Source organism: Nelumbo nucifera, chromosome 3, assembly GCF_055504915.1.
Source record: "Nelumbo nucifera cultivar China Antique chromosome 3, China Antique-T2T, whole genome shotgun sequence".
Classification (NCBI taxonomy): domain Eukaryota; kingdom Viridiplantae; phylum Streptophyta; class Magnoliopsida; order Proteales; family Nelumbonaceae; genus Nelumbo; species Nelumbo nucifera.
Genome location: NC_142651.1, coordinates 95,007,721 through 95,026,943, shown reverse-complemented (window position 1 = coordinate 95,026,943; position 19,223 = coordinate 95,007,721). Strand labels below are relative to the sequence as shown.

Below are 19,223 nucleotides of genomic sequence, written 5' to 3'. Positions count from 1 at the left end.
TATTTGATGCCTCATCGGAATCATCCTCTCTGACAGTTGTCCCATCAATCTCCGCCTCACAAGAGGCCGCCATATAGCGCATTCCCGCCATGTATTAGTTAGGAACATCTCCCGATAACATATCAAAATCATCACCATCGAAAAATGTCTCCAATACACGGCGGGAATGCACTGTGAAGCGGTTGTGGTTGTGGGGGCGGAGATGTGATATCGAAGGATTGATGGGATACTGATGAGGTCCGGCCGGGGTCTTACAACAGATATGGTAGGTGGTGGAGGCACGGAGGTTTGTCAGTAAAGTTGGCGTAGAAATGATCGTAGAATTGACCAATCCACGTGTGGAGTAATAAATAAGACAAGAAAAATCAAATGCCTGGAAAAAAAAAATTAAAAATTAAATTAATGTATTCCTCTGGCTCCACATGTGGAGGAAAACCAGCAGACTGATAGAGGGGTGTTATTTCTAACCCAAAGTGGAGGATTGCACCCAATACCAATGTGTTTTGCCAAATGCACTAACTGTAGCAAAACTAACTTGGGATAATCTGGTTGACGGAAGATTAGGATTCCTTATTCTACAAAATCCCAACGGGAACATCTCTACAAAAAGATAGACCAGTTGTAGGAAAAAATAGCCTTCACTCTTTTAAATCTTTAAAAAACCAGAAATAATTATACAATATGATAAACCATTTCAACGACCTCCCCGCTCTTCATCTTCCTTACTGTTGCCTCTATCTACACTTAATTGATATAAATCCATATCAATATTTAATAGGACAATGGAGACAACTAAAAATTTTGAAAATTCAAATGTTTTAATAATGTTGTGTGTACAAAGAAATTCATCGTATCAAAGTTTTCAATGGCTTAATATATATCTTATTATTACAATTTTTAATTATAAATTTGCATTCTGATGACCATTTTAATATTATGATATTTTCAACAATTATTCAATTTTTCGTCTTATTTCCTTATTTCAGGACTATAAGAAATAGAGAATGTGAACAACAAGAAAAGGATACCTTTATTTTATTCTATGTTATATGACAATTTATCCTTTTTTTTTCTCAACTATTTTTGTTTTTCCATTGTTTAAACAACTTCCAACACACTTTTGTCTTAACCATTGTATATCCTTTAATTATAACACTATTAATTCTTTAATGCAAAGCATATACACATAAAACGGAAATTATCAAATAATTCTTTTTAATTAGGTACCCTAGTAAAATCAAATGTTGAGAATGAATTATACATAATACGGGGTCATTCACTAGAAAGCCCTCAAATTTGTGTGCTTCTCCCTCAAACAAGTGGCATCTTATTTTCTTAAGAAAGAGCATCTCAAAAGTCGTTATTCATTCCTCAAACATGTGTTTACCCACTCACAAATGGTAGTTACTAAAACAAAAACAAACTCATTTCAAGTGATGCAAGATGCATAAAATTGGGTTTTATGTAAAAAGGCAACTCCTCCATTTAATCTCTTAAATTAAATAACAACTTTATATATAAAAAATCAAATAAAATAAAAACATAGAAAATGGGCGTCAAACAAATTTTATTAGAATACATAAATAAAAAATATAAAAATACTGACCGTACTTATATAGTAAGGTGTCATTTCCTAGTTAATTATCCTGAACTGTGGTTTTCACTTCCTATGTTCACTTTTTAATTTAATTTGTAAATGAAATACAATATCTAAGTCTGTTCTAAATCCAAAGGATAGCATTAATGTTTACAATTTCTACTTAAATTTTACTCTTTAAAGCGGCAAAAAAGGATTACTATGCCATTCAACAGAAAATAGAGACCGGTCTTTTGTTATCATTCTTAGTCTCTCTATCGAGAGGTCTTATTCTCTCTATCTATACTACATTATAAAGCCATTAGCTCCCTTCCATTGCCTCTTCTCTCTCTTCTCCTTAAAGCTCTCTCCTTTCTCCCTTACCCCTTTCTAGTTCTCTCATTCACTCTCTCTTTCCTCTGTTTCCCTACCCAATCCATTCATTAAGCCACGTGCCATGGGAGTTAGTTATCAAGCAAAGAAGGAGAGATTTGGTTATATAATATCTAGCAAAGTGGCAACACTATCCCCCACCTTCCCCTAAATTATCTCTACTTCCTATTTATCCTCTCCCACTTTTGATTTATATCTATCTAAACAAAGTTTGAATTAAAAATTTTAACAATTATTTAAACATTATAGTGAAATTATTTAATAAATTTAAAATATTTATTATAAACACAAAAATAATATTTTTTTTGGATTATTCAATTTAATAACTAAACAATATTTTAAAATTTTAAATGAAAAAATTATTTAAATGTTATTCACATAATAACAATTTAAAGCTAAAAATATTATTTAAATATAAATAAATAAATACTTTACATAAAAATATAAAAAAAATAGCTAAATAATTATATAACATAAAATAAATAAAATTTAAATAACAAATTTTAAATATTTTAAATATTATTTGATATTTTAATATTTACTATAAACACAAGAATAATATTTTTATGGATTATTCAATTTCATAACGAAATAATATTTTGAAAATTTAAATGACAAAATTATTTAGACGTTATTCACATAATAAAAATATAAAACTGAAAAATATTATTAAAAGTCTTAAATATTTTACATATTATTTAAATATTTAAATAACTTAATATTTTAAATAACAAAATACTTAACATAACTAAATTTTAAATAGTTAAAATTACGAAATGATATAACAATTTTAAAAAATTTCTAACAAGTAAAAAAGTAATAAAAATAGATTTCATAACATTTGAATTAATAACATAATGAAATTATATAATAATAGTATAAATTATAATTTTAAAAATTATTAAATTCAATAAATAATTAATATTTTAAAAATATAAATAATGACATTATTTGAATAACTAACCAATATTGTAAATAACTAATTTTTAAATATGCTTAATATAAAAAAAATTAATAACTAAATCATGTTTTGAATATTAATTAAGAAATAGGTTAAATAAGGAAATTATGTAATAACTTTAAAAAACAATATTTATTAATAATAATTTTCAAATATTTATCTATATTTATTATATATTTGTATATACTAAAATTAATATTTAGTGTATTTTCAGTAATTATTTATTGTATTTGTGATAAATATATTTTTAACAATTATGTATGAATCTATTTTTGTTTTATTTTAATATAAAATTTTCAATAATTATTGGAGATTAAAATATTATTATTTATCTTTTATTTTAATATGTTGCACTTATTTGATTAATTGTATTTTTGTTATAATTTACTGATTAACATTTTGCTAGAGATTAAACTATAATTGGATATTGCACTATTTATTGACTAATTTAATAATTTATAGTATTTATTGTATTTTCAAAATTATTGTTTTCATTATATATTTGTTAATTATTTGTTGTATTTTTATTATAAATTTATTTTCAATAATTGTGTATTTTCGCTATAAATTCTCAACAACTATTGGAGATTAAACCAACTTGGTTGGATCGGGAAGTTGGTCACCTGAAACTAGATGATCATGGGCTACGTAGCCTAATGGGTTGGCCTGGCTCAACCCATTCAAAAGCGGGCTTGGACAACATTTTAAGCCCACGGGCTCGGGCTCAGGCTTTAAACATCGGGCCTGATTATTTTTTGGGGCAGGCTCGGGCTTTCCCAAATAAGTCCAACCCAACAATATTATATATAGTAAAAAAATATAATATATAATAATAATACATAAAATATATATTATATAATAATAAAATTAGTAGTGAAAAAGGATCAAACCTTATAATGTAAACTTTCAATATAAGGTTTACGGACAAGGCTGAAATCCCAAACATCTTTTCCAGATGGGAACATCTTTTTTGTGCTCTTGAGATCAGTGAAATTGAAGCTTCATGAAGGTAAGTCATTAATAAGTGCAATTTGTTTATCCTATTGATCTTGAGTTGATTCCATCCTATGCCAATCGAAAAATCAACTGAATGCATGGTTGCCATGCCTATTATTGGCATGTTGGCTTCCTCCAATTAAACAGATTGGTAATTAAGAGATTTTCTTTTATCTAGGCCAATAGAACTTAATCGCCAACTAATTAGATATCCTTTGAGTGGACTACTCATATGGAATTTCTAGATGCATACATGTTAGCAACCAAGAGTTCTAATTATAAGTTCTTACATCAGATTTCAGAGTATCAGTAGTAAATTAATGGAGTCTTAACAGAACCACTCATCTTATTATACTTTTGTACTCCAAGAGATACAGGTAAATTAAAGTATCATAATTTATGTAAAATGATCTGAGCACCATATTGGGGTTGAAGAGTTATAACACCCATGGGAGCGTGAGTGTAGGAGGGTGAGAGCTCAAAGGAGAAGTGCTGTAGAATCATGGCCAGTGCCACCTTTGCTTCTGCCATTGCAAAGTTCTGCCCAATGCAAATCCGAGGACCCCAACCAAATGGGAAGAAGGCTTGAGTTTTTGCTGCTTTAGAAACACCTTCATAGAACCTCTCTGGTTTAAATTCTTCCGCGTCTTCACCCCAAAATTCTCGACTATGATGGATGGAAATTATGGGTATCAACAACTGTATTCCAGGAGGCAAACAGGTTTTTCCTAGTTTTATCTTCTTGTCACTGCATCGAGCACTCAAAAACACTGGAGGATATAATCTAAGAACTTCATACAGGATCATGGGCACCTGCATTGGAGGTTAGAGGAACACAAGTTAAATAAATCAACAAATGAACTCTGTATATATACTAGATTGCATTTTCATTCGATCAATTATCAATTTGATATATAATTAATTAAGCAGGGGCACAAGGAGAGTTCTTACAATTTTCAAGCGATTTAGCTGATCAAAATCTGGTTTGTTTTCTCCAAAGATTTCCAAGACCTCTTCCCTTGCTCTTTTTTGCCACACCTGATGCATACTTAATACAACTATTGTCCACAGAAGCAAATTTGCTGTAGTCTCCTGTCCTGCAAAGTAGAATAGCTTGCATTCCTCCATGAGTTCCTCATTACTCATTGCACCATGTTCTTGAATCTCTTTAAAGTTGGATTCTAGTAGCAACCCCAGTAAGTCATCTTTAGTAGCTTCCCCTAATTTTATGGACAGTTCTCTCTGTTTAATGATTCCCCTCAATAGAGCTTCCACCTCCCTATTTATTTCCTTAATCCTTTTGTTCATTTTTGTTGGTAATAATCTGCATAAAAGAATCATGTGGATTACTTAGCATAACTATCAAACTCTTGCAACTACAACTACGTAAAGGATCTCTTTATCATTTATGAAAAGGAGGAAAATGTCAAATTGTCAATAATCTTCTGGATACTTAAAAGGCAAAATATCTGATACTTCATGGTGCAATCTCATAAGCTAAAAGAGGATATTTAACTCCTAATTAATCAGAATTTTGACACATCTCTTTTGGTCATGGCCATAAATTAGCATACTTACATGCAACAATATGTATCAGTATGCGGGCTTAGATCCTAGGAATGGCAATTTCTACCCTACCCGGTGGGTATTCGCCCAGACACGGGGCAGATTGTTTTGCTTGAAGGATGGGTTTTGGTATTCTGCAACCCGTATGGGTAAAGGGTAAGGTACAGTATTCGGCTAAACCCAATCCTCCCCGATGCACATATTGTTGGAAAGCATATAAGTTTTATGTATTAACTCTTGAATTTCATGATATTTTGAATTTTATGTAAAAGATAATTGATAGTTTGTGTTTTCTACATGGTCCTAATCAAATAAATGGAAATTTTGTTGTTTGTTTGTGTTACTTTACTTATTTGTTGCTTATATATAATAAAAAATAATAGGAAATTATATGCGGGCTATAAATCCAACCTGCCTCTACCCCTGAATGCAAGGAGGGTAGGGTTGGGGAAGGGTTTTTCATTTTTTATGTGCAGGGGAGTAAAATCTAACCTGTTACAGGTTTTAGGGTGGGTATGGGTTAAGAGGTTTAGGGAGACAGTCAGGGTCTAGAATTCACAAAACCCTCCCCAAACACACCCTATTGGATCTCTTACTCACAAACAAGCTGTTCCCACATTCCTACCCATGTATATATAATTACAGTTGCACATTGGGAATATCTCCCTTGACATTCATGGGGAGATGTTCTGAATACACGGCAGTGGTGTTTAATGTCATGGGTGTTGCAGTTAACAATTTATGGGTAGCAAATCCGGAGTGATCAGTAGCTAAAAAGCGGGGGAAAGAGAGAGAGTTTAAAATTAGTGTTTAGAAATAATGTAAAAATCGATCAGTTAGAACCCAACTGGACCTGTAACCTGGGATGAATGTGTATATCAAATCCTGAATAATAATCTTGGCGTGTTCATTTAGAAGTTGAAATATACGCATTCCTTCTTCATAGCTTGTGCCAAATGCTGTCCGGGAAATGATATCTCCAGTAAGATTTTGAACTTCCGGCCACATGTCCAATTCACATGAGCCTTCTGGTTCAACCAATTGGTCCCATTTTCTGATCAATTCATTACAACCAGCTAAAAATGCTGGTAGCATCCTCTGTTACAAAGGGAAAAAAGAAACAAAACATTGTTAGAGTAAAATGAGTATTTATGATACAACAAGTTCATTAAGAGAGGGAAATTCTGGTATTTTTTCCAAGTACATTTCTTACTTCTTCCTCACTGATCAAAAAGAAAATATATGTACTTGTATTAGGATATGATGGTTATTAATAAGCCTCAAGATGGTTGCCTTCAGGTTATGTTCGGATTGATTGAAAATAAGAGACAAACAGAAATTTGAGGTAAAGTTCTTAACAAAGTTTCTGAAATTCCTCAAGAACCTTCCTTTCAACTTCTTGCTTCTCTATTATTTCCTGTCAAAGCCAAACATAGCCTCATGTAATGGGTGGGAAAATAAAAATAAAAGTACAAAATAAAGAACAATATTATAGAAAACAACCTTCAACTTCTCTAGATGGAAGGCAGGGGTAATGATCCTTCTATGTTTTGCCCATTTTTCTCCTTCATAGTTTGCAAGCCCAGGTAATAGTTGCTCAGTGAATGGATTATGTAGTTTCTGAAATTGTTCAATTTTGTTAGATAGGATATCCTTTACTTGCTCTGGATCCATGATATGTAATGTAGGAGTTACCCCATACCATACTACTGACATTTTACCTGCATTTTATAATCAGTAATAAACCAACAACCATAAGAACTTATGAATTAGAGACATATGTGAGAGATTATTTATCTAACATAAACTAAAAGCTTGCATTTTAGAGCCAAGGACCTAAAGAATATGTTATTAAGCCAAATCATGTTACATAGTCCATGCCAGTCAATGAAAGATAATTTAATCTTATAAAAGCAAAAAAAAAAAAATGAGCATAAATCCACATGCGACAAGGACAATCAAATAAGTAATTCTACTGTTTTGATGCATCTTATTTTACAAAAGTACTTATGGTTGAAAGATATATATTAGTCTGTGTGAAAATAGAGATGTATAGTTATAGTTCTCTTTCATAAATGTGTTTGCATGTGATTATACAAGAAAATTCAAAATTAACACTCATTTTTTTAATCTTTTATAAGTTTTGGAATAAAAGATACAAAATAATTGTTTCAATAAGAAATAATTATTAATTGCATATTCACTTAGAAGTTGTATGCATGTACCCTTGATGGCTGAATAAGATAACTGGATTCCTCTCCCATCCCATAGAAGTTAGAGCTTAGAAATTATAATTAGGTATAAATTTTTTAATGAAAATTCAAAAAAATAATAAAATTACATAAAAAGAGAAATTGATGTGTGATGATAGATAATAATTATATTGTAGATCTATAGATGATCCATCATTTCCACAAATCCAATAAAATTTTATGTCAAAATTTTGATTTTATTTTTTATTTATTTTAGAAATAAAAATAAATAGAAATTACCTATTTAAATACCAAAAAACAATTACCATGTCATTGATTCTTGTAAATGATTTTTATCTTAGGAAGTTGGATAAATGAATTTTTTTTCCATCTTAGCCTCTTACAAGCAAGATATATCATATATTCTCTACCCATTAGGTGTACAACCAGTTTTGTACGGTTCTTGTCTGCAATTCCGTAAAGTACATTATGGTTTTTCAGATGTTTCTATTCATTTTTCCTACCCACTCTCTACCTGTCGTGAATTTCAGCCACATTCTCTCAATTCACCGGGTAGAAAAAGTGAGTAGGAAATCCTGTTTGGGCAAGCTTTATTGGCCATGCATATTCACCGACAAGTGGGTAGGAAAGTGAGCAGGAAATCCCATTTGGGCAGACTTTATTGCCCATGCATATTCACCAGCAAGCTCCACCTTTGGGCTCTTTAAAAATCAATATTGACACCATTGTATGTTTGGAGGGCATTTCCGCTGGTCTAATTGTTCAGGACCACAATGGTGATTTTCTATTTGCTAGAGCAATACCTAGGGCTGTTCATAACAAGACCCAAACTGACCAAACCAACCAACCCGGTCTGATCCAACCCGAATTGGCCGGTTTTTCTTCAGTACCAATCGGTTTCGGGTTATAAAAGAACAAAAACCGATGGTTCGGTTCAGTTTTCATGTGTGAAAACCGAAACTAAACCGACCCAAACCGACTTAGATATATAATATATTTCAGATATTATATATATATTTCAACTTTATTGCAGAAATATACATATTATATATAAAATTTCTGATATATAAAATATCAGTTTTAATCCATCAAATCATTTTTAATTTCCAGGCATCTAGCCTTTGCTTTCTTAGACTTGAATCCTTTATTGTTCACACCAAGAGAATTATTCACAAAACCGACCCAAACCGATCAGGTCGGTTTTACTTAGTACTGGGTCGGTTTCCATTTCATTTCTAGGTAAACTGACCATGTCGGGTCGGTTGGAAAAACGCCAATAAACCGACTCAACCCGACCCGTGAACAGCCCAAGCAATACCTTACCCTCCTTATGATCCTGAAATGGGTAAGGCATATGCTTTTCCTTTGCCTCAAAAATGCAGTTTTCTGATGTTATATTTGAAGGTCGTGGATGCTCTCACAATTGTCAAGCTTCAAGCTAGGCGGTGACATCTGATCCCTTGGCTACTATGAATATTGGTGGTCAATTGCAAGAGCTTATTTTCTCATCTTCCTTCCTCCTTAGTTTGATTTGTACATAGTATTTGGGTTATGGTTGAACTAGCCAAGGATGCCATGTGGTAGCCTCTGTGGCTAGCTTATCTTCCAAACCACGTCAGCACCACATGGGATAGATAAATGCAACCAAGGAGTGTCCCGCATGGACGAGGGAGTAAATCCTGTTGGGGAAGAGGAGTCATCCCAAAGACCTCAGCAGGCAACCTCATCCCGACAACCCTAGAAGCCTCATTCGAATAAAACATGGACCTCCAATTATAAATAGGTAATCTTCGCCTAGGGTAAGGGACCTTTGGACTTTGAATACCTTTGCTCTACCTTTCTGGTCGGACCAGCACTATTCTTACTTGCTCAGTCTGACCACCTACCCTTCAAATTGATTGACTTGAGCATCGGAGTACCTACACGGGGAATTGTAGATTCCAGTGCATGACTTCGTCCTTCCACCTCGGCCTCATCCAATTGGCAGGACTATTTGACTGCTTCCTCAATTCGGGACACCTCGGATCGAACAACATCACCTAGAAATGCTAATGTTGTTGCCCATACAGTAGCACGTCATGGACTTGTTCTACATTGTACTCATACTTGGTCTATGACTCCTTCATTCTTAGTACAATTGTAGTAATTTTGAACCGAGTCTTGGAATGCAATTAGCCCTTGGGCTTTTTCTCAAAAAACAATCATGAGATAAACCCTAGTTAACACTAATCATGACTAATTAGGTTCTTTCTTCCCCATTGATGGGGAAATCATTCTTTTTCTATTCTCTTCTTTCATGACGAAGTACTCCAATCCTGAGGTAGGGCTGTTCACGGGTCGGGTTGGGTCGGTTTACAGGGGTTTTCCCAACCGACCCGACTTGGTCGGGTTACATGAGGTGGAAACCGAAACCGACCCACTGATAGGCAAAACCGACCTAGTCGGTTTGAGTCGGATTGGGCCGGTTTAGGTCGGTTTCGGTTTTGCTCCTGTACAAAAATGATAGAGAAACCTAGAACTAGAAGGACACCTAATTCTAATTGTAATTGCCTAATGGGTTGCCTATTTGGTGTAAAAGACTAAAAAAATTAGGATAGATACAATTTAGTTAAGTAAGAACTAGAAGATAGGGTTGTTCTAGTTCTAGTAGAAGACTAGTTAAGTAGGCAACTAGGAACTACCGAACTAGAAAACTAATTGGTTCGGTTTATGAATTTGCCCAACCCGAAACCGACCAGTGCTGATGAAAACCCGACCGACTCAGGTTGGATTGGTTCGGGTTGGTCGGGTTGGGCCTTCTTATGAGCAGCCCTACTATGAGGTGCTAAAACATGCTTTAATTAGCAAGTATGCATGGACACCCTCCTCTCCCTAAGAACAAGGAATTTGCTCTACGCTTGTTCAATTTGATAGGTGAGATGTAGGTGACTTCTTTAGACTCAAACCACATTTTGATTTGTTTTTCTACAAAGGAAGATTTTTTTGAAGATCCGGTTGAAAGAGGTGTTTATGATCAAACCTTTCTGATTACTTTCGATGAAATGGACACCAGACTTGGAGTTAGGTTGGGAGATTTCTATAGTTCTAGTTTGCATCAATTTTCAGAGCGAATTTCTTTGCGGAGAACTTGCTTTGATCAATTTGCAATTAATTCTTTTGGGCCTATTCTGAAATCTAACCTAGCCTCAATCACTCTCTCTCTACACTAAAGCAACAAGGGTTTGGGTTCAGCTGGATCTACTCGAAGACCACCCGCAACATGTGTGGATTGGTTCTGGCAAGAAAAGGTTTTGGCAATCGGTTGTTTAAGAGAAACTACCAGATTATTAAACCCATTGTTTCAAGCTTGGACACAAGAATTTGGACTGCAAGTACAATAAGTTGAAGAAGAAAATAGAAATTACCAAGAAAGAAGATGATAAGAAGGATTAGTCATTGGCCATGCTCATCCAAAGGGCAAGAACACTGTATCGACTAAACATCAAGAATAGACACCACACATATATGTCCTAAAAAAGAACTCAATGAAAGACACTCCCAACATGGATTCCCTCATTGTAGATCCTACTACAGGTCCTAGTTCTAAACAAATTGAATCTCTACCAATAGAATCAATTCATGTTGCTCCCATAATTGAAGGGCAATAGGCCAGTAACAACCCTGTCACAACAATTGTAGAAGAAGCAGAACAAACTATCATTGGGGATGATGGTTATATTAAAAATTGAGAAGTGATTTTGAGACCTAGACCCTAGAAAATTTTGGGAATAAAAACACTCAATGAGATGCTATACTTGGTGACAAGTCAAGTGTTTGTGAAAATGATCAATAATAGCTAGGGAGGACGATCAACGTGAGGTAGTTGATATCAAATATTAATTGGAAGATGTTATGGTTAATGTGCTAGAAAGTTAAAATACTTTATGTTTATTTTTTTGTCTCTTTCTGCAGCATGTAAAAGGTAACTTTAGTTAGGTCTTTTTCACCTTTTTGTAAACCTGGGTTAGTAGTAAAAGTGTACAGAAGAAGTTTCTATTTGGCTTGATCAAGAAGCCATCTTCTTGTATTACTCTTGCAAGAAAACTAGAATGCATAAGAAGAAGATTTCAGCCCTTTTCTTGCTCTGTTTTTACTCTTTACCTTACTTCAATCTTCTACATGTAAATCCTCTATTCTAAAATATTTTCTCCATTTTGCATGCACCCATAGTTAGCTAAAACTACAGCCAATACTAATGTTGTTAATTTCAACACAGTCCAAGTTCCTACTTTTTTATGGAGAAGACTATGATTTTTGGTATTATTAAAATGAAAACCTTGTTTTTGTCTCTAGATTTATGGGATATTATTGTCCTTCGATATGAAGAACCAGAAAATGTAGCAAATCTCATAGCAATTCAACAAAAAGAACTAAAGGACAAGAGAAGTAAGAATGCAAGAGCACTTTCAATGATTCAAAGAGGAGTTAGTAAATCTATTTTCCCAAGGATAATGAACACTAAAAAGGCAAAAGGTAAGGGTTGTTAAACTCCAATCTCTTAGAAGAGATTTCGAAAATATGAAATTGAAGAAAAATGAAAATTTAAATGATTATTTCAGTAGATTTAGGGAGTTGATAAATCATATGAAAGCACATGGTGAAAATTTGATGATATGAAGATTGTTGAGAAGATTTTAATTAGTTTACTTGAAAAGTTAGATCCTATTGTGGCTGTCATTGAAGAAACAAACGATCTCATTGAATTAAGTGTTAACAAGTTGTTGACATCACTAAAATCATATGAGCAAAGATTGCCATGCCACTTAAAAAAATCAATAGTGCATTCCATCTCAAACTCAATGTTAGTTTCAAAGATCATGATAGGACATCGTCAACTCATGAAAATGGAAAATGAAACTCTTATGGATGAGGTAGATATGCAAGAGAAAGAGGAAGAAGTAGAAATTCAAAAGGAAGAGGAGAAGTAATTTCGGCAGAAAAACTAGAGATGAAGGGTCATCACAATGGTTTTCTATTTACAAAAGAAGCAACCATGTTGACAAAGATTGTTGGTATAAAGGAAAATTACAATGTTATTATTTGAAAAAGTTTGTGCATTTACAAGAAGATTGTAGACAGAAAAACAAACAGTAAGAAAATTTTATAAAAGAAAAAGAAAAAGGAAATTTGTTTTATGCATGTCAAAGTGTCACAGAGGAAAATAATGGTGTGGTTCTTGGATAGAAGGTGCAGCAATCATATGGTAGGGCACCCAAATATTTTTCTTGACATGGACACATCATTTAGCTCAAAAGTGAAGTTGGGAAATGGAAAAATTGTCGTAGTAAAGAGAAAAGGCACAATAGATGTTGAAACAAAGAAGGGAACGAAACTTATAAATAATGTGTTATTTGTACCTGAGTTGAATGAGAATCTTCTTAGTGTTGGACAGCTTTTGGAGCATGGTTACTCACTCCATTTTGAAGATCCTGGTTGTATCATTTATGACCATGACAAACATGTGGTGAAAAATGTGAAAATAAAGATAAATAGAAGCTTTCCACTAGTATTTAATTATGCAAGAAAGGTTGCTACGAATGCCAATGAGGTTAATGAGTCATGGCTATGGTATAGAAGATTTGGCCATCTAAATTTTAAGGGACTGAAGTTGATATCACAAAAGGAGATGGTTAAAGGGCTTCCAAACATTGAAGAAAAGCATCAAGTTTGTGAAGGTTATGCGCTTGGAAAGCATCACTAACAACTATTTTCAAAAGGAGTTGCATAAAGAACCAACAAAGTGTTGAAATTAGTTCATACCAATTTATGTGGACTCATGAGGACTCTCTTTCATTCCCAAAACAAGTATTTCATTCTTTTTGTTGATGATTATACTCACATGACTTGGGCTTATTTTATGAGGGAAAAATCTGATGTATTTATTATTTTTAAAAAATTTAAATGTCTTGTTAAGAAATAAAGTGATTGTTACATTAAGAAATTGAAAAGTGGTTGTGGCAAGGAGTACACTTCAAATGAATTTGATAAATTTATGAAAATTAAGGTATGAAAATGCAATTTATAGTTTGTTATACTCCTTAAGAAAATTGAGTATCGGAGAGGAAGAATCAAACTATGATGGAGATTGCTAAATCCATGCTACATGGGAAGAAACTTCCCAAAAGTTTTTGCGTTGAAGTTGCTAACACAATTATGTATTTAATGAACCAATGCCCCACTGTTGCTATTAAAGGAATAATTCCATTGGAAGCTTTGAGTGGAAAGAAACCATCGGTTAGACATTTGAAAGTATTTGGGCAGTTATAAGCGGACAGTTTCTAAAATGAGAGTAAAGGACATATATGCCCTCTTTATGCCCATTGTATGTTTAGACAAGGGGAATAGAAAACATCCAATGAAAATTCCATAAAGAAAGGGCATTCACTCTTTTATAGTTAGTATAGATTAGATAAAGGGGTAATTTTTGTTTTTTCACAAGAGATTTGCCTAGTTTATCAAAAATGAGATATGGAGACATTCCCTAAAATAAATATAAGAGATATATGAAATATATTATCACTGTCATTCATTGAAGATTTTATCTACTCCACCATGTTTGTGTCCAACCAAATTTGTATTTGCTTCTAAGTTCTGCTCCAATTTAGATGTGCAGACAGATGGGGGTATAAGGATATTAGATCCTTTCAATTTAGGCTATGTTTGATTTGAAGGAAAAGATAGGGAAAGGAAGGGAAAGGTAAGGAAGCTTATACAAAATTTGTAAAAGTTTCCTTACATTTTTCTTCCTTTCCCTACTTTTTCCTTCAAACCAAACATAGCCTTAGGGAAATGGGGGATGAAGTTTGATGATAGGAAATTCATAGAATCCAAAAAGAATTCTGACTATCCAGACAAATACCACTGCACTAATTGGAACTTTGAATTTCAAGATCCTAAAGCTTATATGATAATAACCCTTTAGTTTTAGATATAAAATCCTATAAAACTAAACAATAAAAACTAACCGAAAATAAAAAAAAAATGAAATCATTTTAGAACATACCATATTTTTTCATTGTATGATCAGTGAGTGGGACAACACGTTGGGTGATATTATGAGAGAGGCTGATGGGCTTGGATTGTGCTTCCTCCTTCATCTTGCGTTCCTCTTTCAGATTTCCATACAACAACCTGTAAGGAGGGCCCTTGATGCCCTGTTTCTTCAAATATTTCTCCAGCTTCATGGGCCTCCACCATATCAAATACAACACTTTCCAGCATGATACGACCAAGATGAAAATTACTACAATTGCAAAAATGAAGGCTAAATCCCTCATCTTTCTTCCCAACAACAGTCACACAGAGAGAAAGGAGATGGTATTTGGTTTTAAAAGGTTCGAGAGTTTAGGCTTAATGTATATATAGTACAATAGTAGCTCTCTTTATACTCAACTCTCAATGGATTATTAATCAATTAAGTGTTAACAACTTGCCATTGGTTGCATGTGAAGTGATGAAAAATGAATGATTCCCTTGCTGCTGTTTTAAAAGCAAATATATTATTAAAATAAATGACTACTTGTATTATAGAGAAATGACACTTCCCAAAGATGTCCATCCTCTCCATTTGTATCTCCTCCCCCATGGAGTCTAAGGCTCCGTTTGGTTTGTGGGAATGAGGTCTGAAATCAGAATCAGAATAGGTTATTCCGATTCCAACTGTTAGGTTGGATGGAATCAGAATCCCATTCCCATTCTTGGCATTTCCCCATTTGAGGGAATGGCCATTCCCTGCCCCTCCCTTGGGAATAAGATCCCATTCCTTCTGATTTCAATTCTCATTTGCATTCCTGTCTAAACCAAATAGACTATGGGAATGGACAATTCCTATTCTGATTCCCGAGGATATCAACCATAAAGTCAATGGTTCTCATAAATGCACATAAGGTACCATAAAGTCAATGGTTCTCACACATGCATATGTGTCCGAAACATCCCGATATGGGCCTGAAACAGTTTGGATCTGTATCATTAACTCATATTTAATACCAAATCTCTCATTAATGTCGTTTATTTAAGTCTAATTTCTCTTTCATTAATTAAAAAATTACTCCAAGGCAGATTTAAATTTAAATTTGAATTTTAGTGCCTAATTCAAATTCTCTCATTAATTCTTGTAATTAATGATCCCCTATCATTAATTTCATTTTAAACTTCAAATTTTAGCTATAGCAAGATTTGAACCTTAGTCACTTGATTTTAACAAACACAAGTTCACCAATGAGCCACACATATTTGTTTGCTATGATTATATGTATTTTTAATTTTAAGTAAATTTTCATTTTTCTTAATGAGTGACAAGTTTTTATTAATAAATGCTAGAATTAGTTATTAAAATTTATATACAAATAAATATTAAAATTAATTATATTGGTTTTTGAAAATTGACATTCACATTTTATTTTATTTTTTTTACATTTTAGTTATTCCATCATTTTTTAACCATTACTAATTATCTCAATATGTTATTCTTTATATAAACCATTAAATTATGGTTTTTTACATTTAAATGACTTATTCACAATCATACAAAATATGTAAATATAGTTAGTAATATATTTTTTAAGATTTATTTGAATTTTTTACCATATTTATGCGTATCTTAAATTTTTGTCCATATCCATATGTATCCAAAGTTTGTATGAATTATACTTTGCATATGCTGATGGATATCCAAAGTTTGTATAGATATGCTGCCAAATATAGAACCAATACATAGTGACAAAGTTGCTGAGCACCTTGCGTGTCCTATACTTTGAACATTGCATGTGTTCTTTTGCAAAGGAAGCATAGAGGGGTAAAGAGTCTGAGGTGGATGATGGTATTTATATTTTCTAGGTAGGACTGAGAGGGCAAGGGAAATTTTCAACAATATTTATACTTTAAGTAATTATAATTTGATTAAATAATTACTAAAATACTGAAATGATTAAATAATTGTAAAACATAAAGTGATAAAAAGAATAAAAATTAGTAAACAATTAATAAACTAGCTTATAATTACTTAAAGTAAGCACTTGATTAAGCTTAATTAGATAAATTAATTTAATTAACATTAACTAATTTCAATTAGTTAATCTATTTAATTAGGAAACTTGATAAGAATTTCTTTTTGGTAACTAAAAAAATTTAAAAAACTTAACAAGATTGAACGTTGGAAGTCAAACTTCAATAATAAGGGTAAATTTTATTAATTCACAAAGGCTCAATACTGCAAGCCTTCTCTTCTAGACAAGTAGCATCGTATTCTTCAAGAGAGAATCAGAAGAGTGGTTATTTTCCACTCTCATATAGAAGCATTCTCTACCCACTTAAAAGAAAAAAATAATAATAATAAGCATCAATTACCTCCGCCGGTAGTTATTTCCAATAAAAAAATATTAAAAAAGTCATTCAAATGATGTAGGATCCATAAAGTGGGTTATTGTTTAGAATAAACCAGTTTTGGTCTTTTAAATTAAATAACTAATTTATATGGCAAAAAAAAAATCAAATAATGAGTTTCAAACAAAAATTATCGATCAGAATACAATCCTCAACTTAGGCCATGCTTGGGAGTGCTTAAAAATAAGTGTTTATTCAAAATAAGTGTTTATTTGGGCCCAAACCACACCATTAAGCACTTATTGGTGTTTGGAAATAAGCTCGAAATAAGAATTTATCTGGGCCCGGATCACACCATTAAGCACTTATTGGTGTTTGGGAAATAAGCTTGAAATAAGTGCTTATTTTAAAAATAAGGACTTATTTTTTCAGCCCAAATTTCCAACTTTTTTAAGTGCTTATACAATAAGCACTTATTCATTTTTTCTTCCAAAATTATTCATAGTTGAATTTTATAAAAGTACTTTTGTAAAAGTGCATTCATAAAAGTAATTTTTTAAAAGTGCTTTTATAAAAATACTTCTGTAAAAGTCTTTTATTAATGTACTTTCATAAAAGTACTTTTACAAAAGTAAAAGCACTTTTATAAAAATAATTTAATAAAAATACTTTCATAAAAGTACTTTTGTAAAACTTGAAAGAAAATGAAAAATAAAATAGTCACAAATAGTTATGTAAGTGCTTATTGGAGAAAAAGATTACCAAATGACCAATACGAAATAAGTGCTTATAAAAGTGCTTATTTTTTAAAATAAGCACTTAAAAAAGTTGGATGTCAAATGCAAATAAGTGCTTATTCGAATAAGCATTTGTTTTTAAGCACTTATTTTTAATATAAACACTCCTAGACATGGCCTGAGTTTGGGTTCAGTCATCTCTAGTGACCTTTAAGAAAGAACAAGAACATGAGGGCAAGTATACACCCCTTTACATGCCTCCAAAGTTATTGCATTGGATGGCTGAATTGATGATAAACTATGCCAAATCAAGGTTACATCGATAAAGGTGTATCAGGCAGTACCAGTAGCTTTTTTTTTTTCAAATCCAGTTCTGAGGGGTCAGTTTAAGGTTTGTCCATCCTCTAAACTGGTTGAAACCCCAAAACACCCCTTGGAGGGGCGCATCAGGAAGCCTCTGATACGACGATATGTATTGACCAATACGACCCGATATGTATCGATATTTTGAACCTTGTGCCAAATGAGCTAATCCTAATTTGGTTCAAAACTGAATCGATTCCAATAGGTTGTTTAAGACCATGTTTGGGAGGGTTTTATGTTAAAAATAAGTGCTTAAAAACAAGTGCTTATTATTTTCATTTGGCACCCAACTTTTTGAAGTGTTTATTTTTTAAAATAAGCACTTATCCTTATGAAAGTACTTTTATAAAAACACTTTTATGACAGTATTTTTATGAAAGCGCTTTTATAAAAACACTTTTAAGAATGCTTTCATAAAAATACTTTTACGAAAGCTTTTTTACGAAAGTACCTTTATAAAAGCACTTTAATAAAAGCACTTCTATAAAAATACTTTTATAAAAGTACTTTTATGAAAATATTTTTATGAAATTACTTTTATAGAATTCAACTAGGGATAATTTTATAAGTGGTATTTTAAAATTAATCTAGGGATAATTTTGGAAGTAAATAATTCAATAAGTGCTTATTGTATAAGGCTATAAACACTTAAAAAAACTGGAAATTTGGGCTTAAAAAATAAGCTGTTATTTTTAAAATAAACAATTATTTCAGACTTATTTCCTAAACACAATTAAGTGTTTAATGATGTAGTCCCGACCCAAATAAGCACTTATTTTTAAGCACTTCCAAACATGTCCTAAGTCCAATAGAGTTATCCCATAATATATATTTAAGTCTATTTAAAAAACTTAAGATATATTTAAGTCTATTATAAAAATAAATAAATTTCTTTCGGTTTTTCTTTTGTTTTGTATGATTTTCAAATATTGATGCATGTGTCATGCGTGAGCCCTATATTTGTTACGTATCATTTTTCTCTAGAAATAAACATGTAACAAGAACTTCTTCTAGAAGTATCTGACTTAAATAGACAAATTTTTATGGTTCTTCCC

At 32.2% G+C, this 19,223-nt stretch overlaps 1 protein-coding gene across 3 annotated transcripts; it reads right to left on the bottom strand.

Moving 5' to 3' along the window:
* Positions 1-4,154: 4,154 nt before the first annotated feature.
* On the bottom strand, positions 4,155-15,154 carry LOC104586542 (cytochrome P450 CYP72A616-like). Of its 3 annotated transcripts, XM_088899854.1 has the most exons (6): positions 14,748-14,809; positions 13,102-13,173; positions 6,996-7,213; positions 6,346-6,590; positions 4,878-5,250; positions 4,155-4,739 (listed from the first exon to the last, which is right to left on the bottom strand). In XM_088899854.1, exons 3-6 carry the CDS (start codon positions 7,206-7,208, stop codon positions 4,317-4,319), a joined length of 1,254 nt encoding a protein of 417 aa, XP_088755980.1. In that variant the 5' UTR covers positions 7,209-7,213; positions 13,102-13,173; positions 14,748-14,809; the 3' UTR covers positions 4,155-4,316. The 3 variants fall into 3 exon arrangements, with proteins under 3 accessions (XP_088755980.1, XP_010242111.1, XP_088755981.1); XM_010243809.2 differs by lacking the exon at positions 13,102-13,173 and having other exon boundaries at positions 14,748-15,154; XM_088899855.1 differs by lacking the exon at positions 14,748-14,809 and having other exon boundaries at positions 13,102-14,268.
* Positions 15,155-19,223: the final 4,069 nt, after the last annotated feature.